Genomic DNA, 17548 nt, shown 5'->3' on the forward strand with positions numbered 1-17548 from the left:
ATTATATCCTGCACTACACAAAATCCCAGTTCTGGACAACCATGTAACTGAGTGAGAACTGAGACATACAGAACTGTCCTTGGGTTGCAAAGAAAAAGCTGGAAAAACACTATAAGGGAGGGAATCTATATCACATAGCTTTAATCACCTAAGAGGTGTAAGTGGAAGCCAAGCTAGTATCCCTGTAGTAGGTGAGGAAGCAGAATGGCATCGCCCAAGAACACTCGGGCTGCTCCTTTCTCTGCTGCCCATTCCGAGAGCAGGGATGCTCAGCATAGCCTAAATGCCCAATGTAAGAGGAATCCTCTCTAAAGGTCTGAACACAACTGAGAAAGGGGAAAACAAAACCAAAATCACAAACACCTTTCTCAGTCTATTACCTCTACTGCTCAGAATTAGAAATTAAGGTTTTGGGGGCAGCAAAGGTCACTACACAATCAGTAAAAAAGCACAGTATAAGCCAGCAAAAGGAAGCACTCAAAGATACAAGCAAGCCCATTTTATAAACAAAAGGAAAAATAAAAAAAAAAAAGAGGAAAAGGGAGAATGATTTATCCTTTCAACCAAAAGTCCAAAGCAATTAGATACTTTTTCTTTAAAAGCAAAGGTTGTATCCCATACATTACCTCTCAAAACAAAGTTAAATGCTTTTTTACAGCTTGATGGAAGCCTTAATTAAGATTTCATTTCACACGGTCTCTAGCTCTGCATCCTTGTTAAAACACATTCCCTGTTAGCATATCTCACAATTACTCAAGAACATCAAAAATTTAGGAAGTAAAGGGCTCTTTTCTGTACTCTGTGAGTGCAAAAAGAATGACATCTCCTTCAAAGCTCCTTTAAAAGAAATTAAGCCATTAATATGATAGTTCTTGATACCAAATTAAAGTCTACCTAGAAGCCTGGGCTGCAGTCTGGCTGCCCAGCAAGGTTTGAAAGTACTGAGGAGACAGATTTCTCTGGCAGTTGTGCTACAGTGGGGCATTTTCCCTCCTGCCTCAGAGGATAAACATCACTGGGTGATGATAGCACACGAGCCACATTTCAGTCTCCTACTGTGCTGGCTCAGAGATCCTCCACCCCAGAGGGAAGATCATGCCTGGACTGCATAGGCCAAGGCATCATCATTCCATTTTCCCTTTGTTGTTGTCTCTACAGCATGAACAACAAAAAACATGACCCAGAAGGAAACATACCAAACTAGACCTAAAAAGACAGGTTTCACTTGGCTTTATTTGCTGAAGTCCAGCCCAGCCCACAACCACAGAGAAGCAGAGAAGGTTCAGTCTCTAACAAGGTAGCTAGAGGAACACAGAATGGACTCTGACTCCAGCACAAATCTTCTTCAGCAGCCGATGTTTAATCAGTGTTACTGAAAATTAATAATACTGCCTACCCTGGCAGGCAACAGCTGGGCCCACCTCTCACAGTCCATCACCACTGCTGCAAAGAAAAAGACATTTGGAGGTGATGTACACATTTTCTTGTAGGCTCCAGCTTCATGGCTGCCCACATTCCAAGCCTGGCTCCATTAACTGAGGCAGAAAGATCTGGAGCACAACCAGCAAACACAGAAATCAGACGACTCTTCCTACACAGCACTGAGGGTGTGAAAAGCATTGGCCCTGGTGATGGAAATACTCCACATTTTGTTAAAGATAGGTTGAGCCCGATTAACCTCAACAGCTTAATGTGCCAGGCTGAGGTGCAAGGGCAGGCAGCAGGGATCCCAACTGATGCAGCAGTTGAGCAGTGCTCTGGATAGCAATGGCTTGTAAGCATCTTCCTCTTCTTCTCATCTGGTTCATTATTGATATGAACCCAAAGGAGTCATGCCAATGACCCTGGCAAAGCCTGAAACTACAGTCTCAGACATCCCATCTCTTTGGTGCTGAAGGTAAAAGGTGCTGCAAGTTACACCATGCTCAGGAAAAATGCTGAGTAGGTTTTGGGCCCTGGGAAGTAATTTAAGTCTGAGTTTACTTAGGAATAGTAAAAATACCAAGCACTTGAACAGTATCAATGTAAGGCATCAAACAATTAAAAAGGGCAGAATTAGACTCTTTACATCATTCCAGATTTCCTCCTAAATTTCACAAGGGCATACCTTTCAAAGTAACAATGGTAGAGGTTATTACTGGCTTTGTAATTTTTAAGTTGTTCCCACATGAGCTATTCCCGCTAAACACTTGAAGATCTAAGTTGCCAAGAAAACAAACAACCTCAGTGGGCACCGATGCACTTCTGCACAGCTCCAAGCCTCTAACCAGAGCAGAAAACCTCTGCAGAGCAACTTGGGCAGTCTTGTGACACAGCTGAAGTACCTTATGGTTGATATTAAACTTTGGCTTGTAAAGATTTGAACTGTTTAACTGCCTGCTTGACAGTTTGCTCTGTAGCAGCATTTTAATGGGGACACAGAGGAGCCACTTGTCTCTCTCCTGCTGACCAACAAGCTGCAAACAGCTGGTCTTGCTGGGTCAGAACCCATTTTGCCCATTCCCTCTGAAAGAAGAGGGATGTTTGTGCTGGGGACACAAAGGCTGATCTGTTCAGAACTGGCCACAGCCCTCCCGCCTGGCTCCCAGCACTGGCTGACACAGGCTGGCGTCAAAGGGGGAAGGGTAAAAACAGAAGGGTCGTCCCACTTCCCTAAAGACTGTTCTTAGGAAATGTCATTATTCAAAAACGTTGCACTTTGAGAATGCTTGTGTGAAGCGCTCATGGAAATCTCAACTGTGTAAACTGGAGTTTAATTTGTATATTCAATATTGTCACTCTCAAAAAAGAAGTTAAACATGGCTATGTTTTTCCCAACAGAAAAAACTATGATCTGCAAAACACTGCTTCTCTCCTTGGCAATCACTACCATTTGCTTGTTTGTTTTGGTGAAGCATAGGGAGGGAGGGTGGAATGATAAAAAGAACACAAACACTTTTTCTCCTCACCTTGAATGGGGACAGACTCAGCAGCAAGCAGCTTTATATAGTACAGTCAGCACGGGCGTGCCCATAGGAGAAAGAAAACAAAATCTTCATCTTGCATAGCCTTACCCAAACTTAGCTTCAATGAAATCAATGCGAAAGACTTATGCACGCAGAGGTCATCCTCATCTATGTAGTTACAGGATCAGGGCATGGACAGAGGAGCCTGTACACACTAAACCTCAGCCTACACACACCGCGCAGAGCAGAACGGGGCATTCTGCCTGGCTTTGCTGCCTGCCCACCCTGCTTCAGCCTATAAAGTGGAATGTTTTCCCTTTTGCTTTGTGTGTACTCCTTTACTTTCAGGGAGTACCTGTGCACAGCAGCCATGGGTCTAGCCACATGGACCCTCTAGCACAAGACAGCTGTGAGAAAGGCTGGTCTGAGGGGGGCTGCCAGTGCCCTGCACAGCTCCATCCCCTCCACCACCTACTATACTAAACAGAGACATGGTGGTAGGTGCTTCTGGGATAAGAAGCATGTCCAAAGAAGGGCAACAAAGCTGATAAAGGGTCTGGAGAACAAGTCTTAGGAAGAGTGGCTGAGGGAGCTGGGATTGTTTAGCCTGGAGAAAAGGAGGCTCAGGGGAGACCTTATTTCTCTCTACAACTGCCTGAAAGGAGGTTGTACCAAAGTGGGGGTTGGTCTCCTCCCAGTAACAAGCAACGGGACAGGAAGAAATGGCTTCAGGTTGTGCCAGGAGAGGTTTAGACTGGATATTAGGAAAAATTTCTTCACAGAAGGGGTTATCAAGCATTGGAACAGGTTTCCCAGACAAGAAGTGGAGTCACTATCCCTGAAGGTATTTAGAGACATGTGGATGTGGAATTTAGGGACATGGTTTAGTGGTGGACTTGGCAGCACTGGGTTAACAATTGGACTTAATGATCTTAAGGGTCTTTTCCAACCTAAACAATTCTGTGATTCTATAAACCCTTCCTGCCTCCAGAGCAAGCTGAGCCTAACAGGCCCTCTTTTCTCCAGCCTCATTGGCCACTGTGGCTAATACACAAATGTCCTTCTGAAGCAGGAGTGTTCAGAGGGCTGAAGCTGCACCACAGGGGTCCTTTAGCCAAAACTGAACCCCAGATGAGTCAATGCCAGAGGCACTGCAGCTGAAGTGCCATTAAATCAGACTTTTTTTTCATCCTAGCATTTATAAAGGAAATAATGTTCAAAGGCATTAGTTATTTTTGCAGAGCTGCATCTCACTTGACTTTTCAGAATCAGTTATTATGCTTTAACTGGGTACTTTTTATGTAATACTGAAAAAGCTTTCTTTGCAACACTCTGCCAAAGCTGTGATTACAGGTTTAACATTACAGCTTAGTTTCAACTTACTATATTTTCTAATGATACCTATATTTAAAAGAAAAAAAAAATCCCATAAGGAAATTGGGTTGCATTCCAGGCCTGGAAACCTCAGGGCTCCTGAGCTAATCCAAATTCTCCCAAGAACTCAGACACAAAATACAGCAGACTTGTACCTTCTTGTGATGATACCATTTTGTCACTTTTCCATCACCCTTAAACTGGGGTCACAACTTTGCACCTCTTTAGAGATAAGGAAAACCATCAGGTTTGGCTGTTAGCCAGGTAGCCATCAGCAGCTGACAGAGCCTGCCCAGAAGCACTGTTCACCCCCAGCAAGGATCTGCCAGCGTTCAGATACACAAATCAGCCAGCCGGGACAAAGGCAGCAAGCCAACGTTTTGATTATGCAATTACTTGTTCAGCTACAACTGCAGGTTTTCCTACATAATCAGGCTGATAAACATCAAACTTTTTCTGGTGTTGCCTCAAATCTTAAATGATGTAGTCAGAGGCCAGAAAGGAGGCAAATGATATCCAGAAAAATCCAATGGGAAGAGGAGCATTATGTTGTTGGCTCAGGGGCAAGCCACGCAGAGACTATGGGCTTGGTGTACTCTGCAAATCCAGAATCTCTCCGATGACTGTCACGGTCTGGCATTATACACTGCAATGACAGGAAGGTAGTAGCAAACTCAAATTTCTGCTGAAGAATCGTCTATGCATTGACAGTGCTACACCCAGACAAGGGGACACAGACAGCAGGGTCTGTGTGGAGAACACAGACCCTGAGAAAAACCGAAATTGCAGGTGCAGTCTCCTGTGAAGCATTCCAGCAAATGAATCAACCCAGAGACTCCTTCAGGGCAGCTATAATCAAGACTTTTCCATTTTCAGAGAACAATTAACTTAATCTACACTGCACTAACAACAAACAAATTCTGTCTTAGATATGGGCAAATGCATGTGCAACATGCATGCAAGCTGTATGTGTGTGCCCACTTGCATCTTGTGCCTATGCAATACTGCTGACAGGCATTTACAGCTGTGCCCACACTAGGGCTAGGTCAGCTCTGGAATTAAACAGCTACATTTTAAGGTATTCCTAAACCAACATCAGCCAGTGCAATAGAGAAAATAAAGAAATAAATAACATATTGCACATTGCCCCCATAGAAATAATTTCGTACCCTTTATGGTTTCATGAACACTTGATTCCCTCATATATAGAGTTCTACATGAAGTTTTTAATACAGTAAAAGCTAAAAAAGTAGCAGGTCAACTTAATATACAGCTGCATTGAGGAGATATTAAAATTACACCTAGAAGAGCTATTTTATGCAAGTTTTAGAGACTTAAGAAGTTTCTTCCTTATTTCCTTTTGTATTCAAGGTTTCCACTGTGAGTTTCACAGAAACAAGGAAGCGTAGCCCCAGAACTATGACTAACTGAAAAGATCAAACGTGAACGTCTTACAGGAATTCACATAACGTTTCACTTGTGACTTCTCCACTGGAAGCACATCTATCTTGGTTCATACCAAATATACATCCTTATCCACTTCATACAATGTGCATATTGATAGAAAAGTAATGGAACAAAGCGACTGAGGAACAGCATATCTAAAGTTTCCAAAGAACTGAAAAAAACCTGCACTTCTTGAAGCTAACTATGTGTTTTAACAAAAAGGGAGAAAAGTACTACATTGAGTTGCTCAAAACTTTTTGGCTATGAAAATTTCTTGTGATTAATGTGATGTGATTGCAAAGACTTTCTATGAGGAGATGGTACATTGGGTAATTTTCTGCTATTCCACACAGAAAATTCTACTTAGAAAAGGTTTTCAATGCAAGTTCAAATCAGTCTTTTGAAAGCAAATTGCTTTATTCTTAGATACAAAATACCATTTCACATTAAAACATCATAAAGAGTCCCACAGAAACTTGCGTGTTTTCAAGTCAGCTCTTCCCTCAAAAACCAAAGGGTGTTTGTTCCTCAGTGTTTTGCTAAGAGAGTGAACCTTGAAACCTCTCTAAGGTCTTAATACTGTATCTGCATATAGACAGAAAGCTCTGGCAGTAGTTGAACAAAAACTCAAGCATTAAATACTAATGTTTCAAGATATGCCTAGCAGATAAGTTCAATATATATAAAACAAGATCAACACAGAATGATCCTCGCAATGCAGTCCTCACACAGGCAAAGTCCAGAATCATTTCAGGTTATTTTTATTGGGTGTAATTTATAATATGCCCAGACTCAATACTTATTTCCTCAAGGCTTCACAGTCAAAGTGCTGCTCTTTTGATAGTCTATCCCACGTGTTTATTAAAGTAGATATAACAGAGTGAAAGGGAAACATAAAACTGACAAAGGATCATTTTTAGTTTCAGGGCAATTTTATATGCCCTGAAATTTTATATGCCATCTCTTAGAACTTCAATTTATGGCTTTCCTTAATGGAGCCTTTCAGGGTTGATCTTAATGTGTTAAGTGGAAATTCCACTGGTTTGTTACTGCAATGCTTTCTTCACGGCCGGTCTACTCTCATACATCACCTAAGTCTGACTTATTTATACAGACAGACATCCACTGAATGGACAGGGAACTTCTTAAAACTAGTTGCTTTCACTTGCATTCTTCCTGAATTAAAATGTGGTTTTCTTTCATTGCCTTTTTGGCCTGACATTTCTCCAGCATTCCACAAACCTGAAGAAGACTGAAGTTACCATGAGGGGTTTTTTCCCCTTTTTTAAGTCAGGAATAGAGATTTCCTCCCAAGAGTCACATGAGAGCTGTGCCTTACAAACATCACAAGAGCATCAGCCTGCAACCCCAACCTGACTGCTCCTTCAAAGGAAAGGGTAACAAAAGCCAGGAGAGCAACAGTGCCTTCAAGCATATTAGCTGTGGCATCTGCAGGACCTTGAGGTCTGTCAGCAGGTTTAAGTGTTGCTTGTGTTTCTCCTCATCAGCGTGGTCAGGACTTCAAGAATTTGGGCTATGTTAACCATTTGACTGGCCATTTACCTGAGCTTCTAAAATCTAGATGGGTTTAATTTAGACAGAGCACAGTAATAACACCTGAAGCTCTTAATGAAAGGCCTGCTGCCATCATCCGAGTCATTCCAGCTTGAAGCTTGCTCCCCTTCTCTTGCAGTAAGCACATCTTCGTGACTTTATATTACAGAGCTCACAACCAGCCACATCCTCCGCTCTGGAAAAGGCTTCCCAGGGTGACGTACAGAATCAGAATGACAGAATCACAGAATGGTAAGGTCGGAGAGGACCACCAGTGGGGTCATCTGGTCCAGCCTCGCTGCTCAACCATTGCACAGGACTGCATCCAGAGAAGGTTCCTGAATATCTCCAGTGAGGGAGACTCCACAACCTCTCCATGCAGTCTTGAGCTAGGACAGCCCACCATGCCACCCTCACAGCAGAGAGACCCAATGGGTAACACAGGCATCAGCTCAGCCTCTCCAGACCTGGCAAAGGCCCAGCATTTGGTACAACCATGTTGGCCCTAAGCGCATATGAAGGTCAAGCACCAAACAAGAAATGCCTGTTGATGTGACTGTTAATTAGAGGAGTATGTATATAAACACATCTTCCCGTGCCCAAGTATGTACTTATGTGATAGGAATCCTGCTGGTTCTCCGGAGACATTCCTCCATCCCAGCCACACATCACTGATGAAGGAGACTGGGTATCAGGAAACTCTGGCACTTACGTGAGACAGGGCAAGTAAGTTAAAAGGTGCAGGTGTTACCAAGAACATGTTCTTTGGAAAACAATTGTAATTTGGAAGCCTTTTTTTCTGTCCACAGCATCCTCAACAGAAAAAAAAACAAAAAAGAATCACAAAACTAACCAACCAAATATAAAAACCCACACAAAATAAATCAAACAAAAGAAAACCCTCAAAAATAATTCAACCAGCAAGTACTGAAGGCAAACCCTGCTCACCTTATTCCTGTAAAACACTTCTGAACATCGAGAAATTAAATACCTCATTTGGCATCATGTCAGGAAGAGAAGGATGCTTCTGGCTCCTACCTGGGAAGAGTAAGACCAACGGGAAGCCACCTTCTATGAGGGAAATCGTGTCTGCCAGTACATCCTGCCAGCCCTGCTACCAGCTCTGTTCTTCCAGGCTGTTTTGCAGGGACTAAAGCCCAAAGTCCGCATAAACAGATTAAACTTTCACTGTCTGAGTTAAAACCACTAGCTTAAAGCAGCCTCATAAGATACATGCTGGATAACACTAAACCTCTCTAGCATCTTCATCTTCACACAGCTGTCTCTTGCTTCCCTTGCAGAATCAGAGCCAGTGGCAGTTAAAACATGTCAGGATGGTAAATCATCCTAGAAATAGCAATTATTGAAATAACTCAGACAAAAGTGGAGAACTGTTGTTCCCATGGTACAGCTTGCCATACTCTCCCATAACCACTTGATTATGTCGAAAGCCAAACAGGTACTGCACCAGCTGTATATGCCTATGGCAAATGGAACATAAAACTTAACTAATGGCCCTATTTCCCCGAAAGGACACATGAGGCTGATAAATATTCCCAAGAGGTCATGTTATCTGTTGGATCAAATCAGGTAAATTGTGCCTCCTTTGTCAGAAAAGAATTTATATTCTGATAACAGCTTTTTTAAAAGAAAATTTTTTACATTTTCTTTTAATGTTATGATATATTTCTAACTTTCTGATGCTTGGAAAAAGGATCCTGTTTTTCAGGTACTTACACCAAAGCAGGAATTCACCATTTTTAGCGTGCCATTAAAGTGAACAGAAGCTGTTTACACAGACACACGCACACACACAGAAGTTACTCACCTGTGTGCTGCCTTGAAGCAGCCTCACTGCTCAAATACAGTCATCTGTAGAAGAAAATATCCCAGAGCAGTGAGGAATAAATGTAAGCACAGTTTTCGTTTTGATGACTTCTAGAACTGTGCCAACAAACATGACTTCCAACAGTTCGTGAAAAAGCTGCACATCATTTTTAGAAGGAGTGTGCTGTATGTTAATCATTTCTAATCAGAGACAGTTTCTCCACGTCTACTTTTCTGGCTCATTTCCTTACAATTAAAAATTCAATTTTACCCAATAGCTACAATACAGATGTGCTCCTTTGACAGTGACCGACTGTGTTTTGCCCTCAGCATATGCACAACAAAATTTGTAACCAGTTCAGTAGTTCAAGTTCTAGACAGTTCAAATTAAAGCCAGACTGTAACAGAAGTTTGTGCAGTAGCAGGAGTTGGAAATTCATGTTTGCCGAAGAGTTATGTGGAAATTATGCCCCTTAATTGAATTTATGTGAAGGAACAAACTTAACCCTACAGCAAGGCCATATCTAGTATTGAAGCAATCTGAAGAACTAGTCACAATTGATTAAATCTTTTGTAAGCAAGTTTGTTGTGTTCTCAAGAAAAGTATGTTTGACAGCTAAATGGATGGTGAACAAACCAATTTTGTCTTTTCCCAACTTCTCCTGCAAGCAAAGTTAGGTAAAAACTTTGGTGTCCTAGTTCATTACTCAGTGTTGCTGGACTCTCAGATGCTACAAGATGCTGTATGCCATAATTTCAATGAATGCTCTCTCTCCCAGAAGTGTAAGGCTGGATCATTAATCATCTTATAAAGGACAGAGACACGGTCTCATAGAGCAGCTTTCCTGGTCCTGCAAAATAGCAGCCAACAGATATTTATTTAAGAGCATGAAGGAGGCTCACAACACACCTTCCAACAAGTGGCGTGAGTGGCAAGTAGCACTCCATGCTTTCTATATACCTTGTAGCTCCTCACGGAGTTCTCTAGCCCAAATCAGCCATGTCTCACCTTGAACATCTTTAAACTCCCTCCCTGCTTGCAGAGACACTCCTCAAGGCATGTACCAAATGCTGCCATTCCCCTGATGTTCCTTCCCATCTCTACAACAAGCTTTGTGCTCCTGCCAAAACAAGACTATTCCTCCTATTCAAAGTCCTAGCTCTTTCCCAATCTGCCCTAACAGTTCGATGCTGTAGTGGTTTGAACTAAGTTTTGAAAACTTAGTTCAAACCACTACAGATGCTCTCCCTGATTGCTCTAAGAAAAGATGTCCTGGCAAAGATCCTCAGAGCAGACACACCTTATGCTGACAGCAGTACTTTTCTCTGCTCAACATAGCTTTGGGTCTGAAGAGGTGTCACAGCTGAGCCAAGTGAAGCCTACTTCACACCAGCTACAGTTGCTGTAGTGACACCAGTGAGGGTAGGAGAGCAGAATCTCACCTCCACCCACCATGTCAAGGCCAGGAAAGCTGTGTTCTATGGGCTACTCACAAACTGTACACTATAAATAGTTAAATTTATATTATTGTAGTACCACTACAATCCCTTCTCCACTAACTATTTTTCTGAAATGCTTGAAGAATTGTTTCAGACTTGGAAAGCCAGAGTCTCATATGCAGTACTGGGACAGCTTTTTTCTCCATCACATTTTGTTCACTGAAGCTATTGCTCTCTTGAACTACTGTTTCCTCCAATTTCCCTTCTATTGAAGTAGCTGTACCAATTCTAATAAGTAGCCATGGCAACATAATTTTACAGAATAAACTACAAAATAATCCTATTATCAGAAATCTAAATTAGAAAAATGGAATGGAAATAATGTGTTCTTAAAACCTGGAATTAGATGCCTACTGGAAAGGGTTACAAATAGATGTGGTAAACTCTCCAACACTTACAAACTCTGAATGAACAAAAGTACGTGCTATACTTAAAGCCAAATTTACAGATACATTACTAACAAGAGAAGTTCCACACCATGTATTATAAAAACAGTGAGATTAAGAGAGAAAAAAAAAAAAAAAATATCGTTCCTATCTTACACCTGAAACTATCAACTTATTTGGATCAGCACCTGTCCCAAACCCAAACTGTTTTGAATTACAGACACTCCTCATCAGCTCTCTCAGGACAGATATGCAGTGATCATTTTTGACCCAAACCCAGTGCGCAGCAGAGATGAGGAAAGGCCAGTGCCTCTGGCATCACCTTTGTGAAAATGTCTTCTTGGGAGAGTGGAAATCATCTCCAAAGAAAAGGCACCTGCTGTGGGAAAATGAAGACACAAACACTGTTTCATTAACCACAGCAAAAGCCTTCAGCTTTCCATTTTACTCTAATGGTTTAAAGATTCTTCAAAGAGTTACACCAAGATTTCAATTTAATATTCCACAAAGGAAGTACTGCTGGGATTTTAAAACAGGCTTTTTTCTTTTCTAATGATACTTAACACGTATAATCTGTATGTGCAATTGAATCCCAGATCTCTAGACATTTAATCTTCTGACATCCTTAAGGAGATGGCAGTAAGTTACTTCTATAGGGCTTAGTATATGATTTCCAAGGTGGGTAAGTTGACAGGGCACCCTGCACGTGGTCCAAACAAATCCAGGAATTGTGTTGCCCACAACTGCCTTATTTTCTTTACAGTAACTGAGAAAGAGGACTCATATGAGAATTACTGCAAAGAGGATGCACTGATTTTTGTCTGTGAAAGGTGATACAGATTGTCTGGACTGCTAAATTAGCCTGTAATCTAATCTAATCAAAGAAAGACACATCAAGTGTTGCCACTCAAGGTTCCCCATCAGCTGCAAGCAGCTAAAACAATCAAAACTGAGATTCTCAGGAATTGCATAGACCTGGAACTCTTGAGAATAAGATTACCTGTTCCTTTCCCTTTCAATTTCACTTTTAAACTCATGTGCGCCAAGAGCAGCTACACAGGCTATGAAATATGGTATAGCCTCTAAATACAAAGCATTTCCCTAACTGCATATTTGCTGCACACACATACAAAAAAAGACTGTTTTCTCCATTCTTTATACTCAAAGTATAAAGAATAACTACACATACAATTTGCAATCACTGAGATTTACAGCCCTGACCTGACTGTAGTAAGTAATGTCACGTATGCATTTTGTAAGCGCCCTGTGCCTCATTTTTCCTCTATACTTGCAAGAGACACAGGTTTTGGATTAATATTGTATTTTGTTAACACTAGAAATCTCCTGTTGACCCTACTGAAAGAAACACAAAACCACAGATAAGATAGAAAACTAAAGCCAACAAGCTGCCCATGCCTATTTTATATTATTTCAACATGTAATTCAAACAGGCAGAAGTGCTTTGCTTCACCCCCCAAAAAAATTTAAAAGGGTGGGAAGGGGAGAATCCTTGCAATTCTTACAGAAATATTGTCTGGAAAATAATATATATTACTACAGTACAAACTGCATCATGCATATTCTTACATTGCTTTAAAGCTGTGCATTACTCCCAAGAAGGCTACAGAAGATAACTATAGTCTACTGTCCATATGCCAAAATTCACTATGTAGGGGGCAGCCTCCCTGTGGGAAATTTATGCAACCCCAAAAAGGCTGCCAAAGCCACTTCTCCAGGGACTTTGCAACTGTGTTAACGGGGAAGCACTGAAAACCAATAAAAACTCTAGCAACACTAAGAAGATGCTCCTTTTCCCACTACATACCTTCCACCACAAACATCACTAGCTCGTCCACACACATTAAACAAGTTAGGAAAAAATACCCTGCAGACAGATAACAAATAACACTAATGTGGGGGGTTTTTCTTCACATCTCAGTAAAGCACAGGCTACTTCAATTTTTCATTTTTTCACCAAACATAGAGAATACAAGTAAAGCACAACCAGTTCGGATAGAGAGCATGCCAAGGGACTGCTCTCATCTAGGATGCTTTGATAAAAACAAACACCTTTTGTGTCTTGAGAGTCACTTGAATGTAATGTGCTTTACACAGCACAAGAGGGGCCGCTTGATTTTCCAAAGTGCTTATTTAAGAAGTCCAAATTAACAGAAGCACAGGGAAATTATATGTATAAACAATAGCTGCCATGGTTATTTTAGCTTCCTTCCACACCTGCAAATAAGCACTGTACAAGGAGGCTACCTCGTCTCTCACATCAGGAAATTCTTTCTGCTCCTGAATGCTGGTGAGAAGCTCCATCCTGCTGTACTGAACACCTGAGAAGCCACCCAGGGCTGACAAGCTCAACACCAGTCCCTGCTCACTCTGCCTGCTTTGCTCCCCCACACCCATGCCCAAGCTGTGACAGAAAGCTCACAGGAAATTAAACCTGCAAGCAGAAGCAGTTCACTCCTGCAGACGAGGAGACAGCAATATTTCTAAGGGTTCAAGTCCTTTCCTCACCATCACCTCCCTCTCCTCTTGACCTTTCTTCCTTACAGCTCCTCTTATGGCAGTATCGCCTATTATCTTATTTCCCTTCCTGGCCAACCCCACACCTATAAGAAGGAACTTTAGCTTAATAGGTGGACTATACAAGTGAAGACTGCAACAGACTGATGTCCTTCAGGGATGGAAAATGAGAAGACAGAACAACCCAGCATGGCTATTAAATTTGTTAGAGTAGGATCTCTCCTACCAGGCTTTACAGCTGTGCCCCGCCTCCCCTCACCAGCACAGATACCGCAGCTATGTCAGCCCTAACCCCTCAGCAAATCTCTGTTTCCACCAGCTCAGAGACAGAGATCAATGCAGCAAAAGGGGCAAGTGTTAAAACGAAGCATTCTCTCATCCCTTCTCTTTGCAGACCTTCCTCCTCCCACCACCCATCCCGGTGCCAGCCCTGCCTCCCATACAGGGTGCATAGGTCTGCAGAGGGATTTTCAGCTCCCTTCCTCCCTGCACAGGAATGCAGGAGAGACTACAGTTTAGTGCTGAGCTGGTAAATGCCTCATTTCACTGAGCAAGCGATTTTAGGCAGGACACTATATAATGGGCAGACTCTGGCACTCTGATGGTTGGGTGTATTGAGCCACACTGACCACATCTTCCCTACAATAACTTCTAGGAAATTTTCAACCATAAGACCCTTTCCAGGAATGCCCAGTGCATTGGGCAATACTCAGAGCCCTGCTATCTGGGAAATATGCCTCTTGTGCTTCACACCTTGCCATGCCTTTGTAAATTCAGCTTTCCTGGGCTGGAAGTCACATGCAAATCTCAGAAACTCCCCAAAAATGTAAATGGTGCATTTTGACGCTGGAAACACGTGCTGGCTTTGCTCTGTGAATTGGAGAAAGAGTCTAGAGAGGAGCTGCACACAGGTCTTGCCCTGCCCCAGCACACACTGCTTTTTGCCATATATAACTCTCTAAGAAGTCAGGAAATGGCAAATTCCTATTGTCTGGAAGGAAAGGACAATCAAGTCTTGCCCTCTTGTACTTTAAAGGGTAAAAAGAAATTTTGGATTTCCCTTCCTTTAGTAATAAAAATACCATTTTAGACTGTGCTACTAAAGAATGAGCAACAAATTGGGCAACAGTATCACAGAGAATTGTTTTAAACTGCCTGTTTACACAAGCCATTCACGTAGAGTGGGTCCCTGCTGAAGGGAGCAGCCCTCTCGGGGCAATTTTTAATTCTACATAAGGCTGACTACTGAAATATGCTCTCGATTTACAAATTACAAAATCAATCGTGGAAACAGCTACTGAGGCACATCAGCCTTCGCGGAGCAAAGAAATGCGAGACAGCTGCGATGTCAAAAGGAGCGAAGGCGAGTGCTGAGTACACACTGAAACGGCTTCATCTTCACTCCTAAACAGGAAGAAAACTGATGTGTTTTAAAGACTCATACAGCAGCAGTGTGCTCAGGTGCTGTTACTGCAGGCACTAACAGAGGGAGGCAGACTTACAAGCACTGTATACTTTACTCATTAGATCACAGCAAAGCTCAAACATTATTACCCGGTCTCCACCCCAGGAAGTCCCTTAAACTGCATAAACAAACCAGTGACAAAATTTAGATGCAACAGCCTCAATTCAGACCCCACAGAGAAGTCCGTATTAAGACTTCACAGGTATCTTTGTAAACGATGCAGCTGCAGTGCGGGAGGACGAGAGGCGCTTTGGTCCCGCGGGGAGCGCGGGGCTCACAGGGAGGAAACACAACTGCCCTCGCCTTCCTAAATCCTCACGGGGCACGAACTCCTCCACACTTTTCACTATCACGCGGACAACCAAACAGTTTCTCAGCACACGCTACTGAAGAATGCATTTTCTCACCTTCCCTCCCCTTCAAACTTTTCCTGTAACTTTATGCCATAGTTGGTTGCTCACGGCTGATCCTCAGCTGCACCTCCCAGCCGCCAGCAGCACCTCCTTTGCTTCTCGGAATAACCACCAAAAAGACACACGTGAAAAAACGTGCGGTACCGAAAGGGCTACAGGCACAGTAAGGTGGGAGCGCCCGTGGCTCGGAGGAAAGCGATGGCACAGGGGAAGGCAACACCGCAGCATGCTTCAAATGCCACTGACCTCCGGTTAAATGAACTTCTGGGCAAATATGTAATCACTTTATCAAACACGCGCCAAGGGCATTTCTGAAGCTGTTCGTTCTCTCAGGTGGAGCAAGTACATTAGTCTCTGTGAGGAGACGGGGATCAAACGCCTGTGCACGCCTCCCTCCTCATAAACTCGCGGTCTTGGGAATGTGGCTCTGCTTCTTCTTACTCCCTCCCCACCATCCGTCCCGTTCTAGGGGGACACCCTCGCTTCACGTCTCCTCCACGCACACCAGCGTTTGCTCCTTTCTCTGGGCTCGGTTTGTAAGGCTACTTCTTACAAAACTGTTTCAGTCACCCCTGCGAAAGGAAAAGGCACTGCTTTGCAGGGATGACTGATGTGTCCGTGAGGCACCATCAGCTTCATTTAAGCTGCTTTGCAGCCCCCACTGCCCTAGTCGGGAGTGGGGTGGTGGAAGGCGAAACTGGACAGAGGGAGGTGTCGGGCGTTTCGAGGTAACTACGGAAAAGTCACTCAAGCCCTTCCTTTAATACCGGGAGAACGGGGGGCCTTTACGTCTTTAACCCCTCCTCTCACGGTACCCAACTCCCTCCACCTTTCCCGGGCTGAAAAGATGCGAAAACGTCCAGACGGCAGATCCTGAAGATCGCTCACCCTGGACGTGTGTGGAGGGGAGTGGTGTCGGCCAGGCTGCCACCGGGAGCTCAGAGCCCGGGAGCCGACCCGCCGCCGCGACCAGACGCGACTGCGGAGGCTCCACCGGGCGCGCCCGGACGGGGCTGTGCTGGTGGATACGAGGGCGGAAAGTTCAAGCCCAGCTCCGCGGCACCTCGCTCGCCCCTTCCCGAGGGGCCGCACCCGTAACTCATACCGTCGGGGGTCGCGGCGCGGGGTAGAGAGTGTGAGCTCTCCCCGCTGGAAATACGCCCGGAGGAGCAGCAGGAGATGAGCGGCATTACCCCCTAACCCCCGGCTCGACTCTGCCGCCCCTTCGGCAGCCGAGCCGACCCGCCCCAGAGCCTCCCGCTCTTGGACGCACCGAGCCGGCCCGTCCCCGCTCCCCTACCTTCCAGCAGCACCTCCTTGCCGGCCCGTTTGAGCGCCTGCACCGCCTCGTCGTGAGTGGCATCCCGCAGGTCCGTGCCGTTGACGGCCAGGATGGCATCGCCCACGTAGAGGGCCTGGGTCTGGTCGGCTGCCAGTCCCTTGAAGATCTTGCTGATGAGGATGGGCATCTTGTTCTCCTTGCCTCCCTTGATACTGATGCCCAGCCCGCCCATCTCCTGCTTCAGCACCTTCACGCACCGCTTCTTGTTGGAGACGGCCTCGGGCACCTGCTCGGGGGGGTCTGTGAAGGCGGTGCGCACCGCGGCCGCCCCCCCGCCGCCCTCGGCCCCGCGGCACGCCGTCCCATCGCCGCCCAGCCCGTTGTGGGCCGCGCCGTCGGGGCGCTCCTCGCCGCTCAGCACCAGCGCCTCGCCGCCCAAGTTGGCCAGCACTTTGTGCCAGCGCTCCCGCACCAAAACTTCCAGCCAGCCGCTGCGCTGCGCCCGGCCGCCCCCGCCGCCGCCCGCCGCCGCTACCGCCATCTTAGGAGCATGCTGGAAGCGCCGAGTGACGGCACCCCCGGCTCGGCACAGCGCGGCGGACCCGGACTTCAGCCGGGGGGCGGCGAGCTCCCGGCGCGGCGGGGAGGGGCGAGGAGCCGCGGCCGCCCCCCCGGGGCTGCGCCGGGGCGGGCGCACCTGGCGGCACCGCCCGCGGGGTGGGTGGGTGTGCCGGGCGAGGGTGTCCCGCCCCGGCCATGAGTGTCCCGCCCCTCCCGCGGGGACACGTCTCGGGGCACCCCTGGCTGAGCCGCGGGTCCTT

The 17548-nt window shown here is 45.1% G+C and overlaps 1 protein-coding gene across 1 annotated transcript in view; it reads right to left on the bottom strand.

The window, feature by feature from the left end:
• The window catches only part of SNTB1 (syntrophin beta 1), a 111572-nt gene extending 94230 nt beyond the window's left edge, over positions 1-17342 (bottom strand). The window contains exon 1 of the mRNA XM_051778491.1: positions 16746-17342. Within this exon, the coding sequence (XP_051634451.1) occupies positions 16746-17268 (523 nt within the window). The 5' untranslated portion in view covers positions 17269-17342. The remainder of the gene's footprint in view (positions 1-16745) is intronic.
• Between the last annotated feature and the right edge of the window lie 206 nt (positions 17343-17548).

This window comes from Manacus candei, unplaced genomic scaffold (genome assembly GCF_025592945.1).
Source record: "Manacus candei isolate 608988 ecotype Guabito, Panama unplaced genomic scaffold, ASM2559294v1 h1tg000013l, whole genome shotgun sequence".
NCBI lineage: Eukaryota > Metazoa > Chordata > Aves > Passeriformes > Pipridae > Manacus > Manacus candei.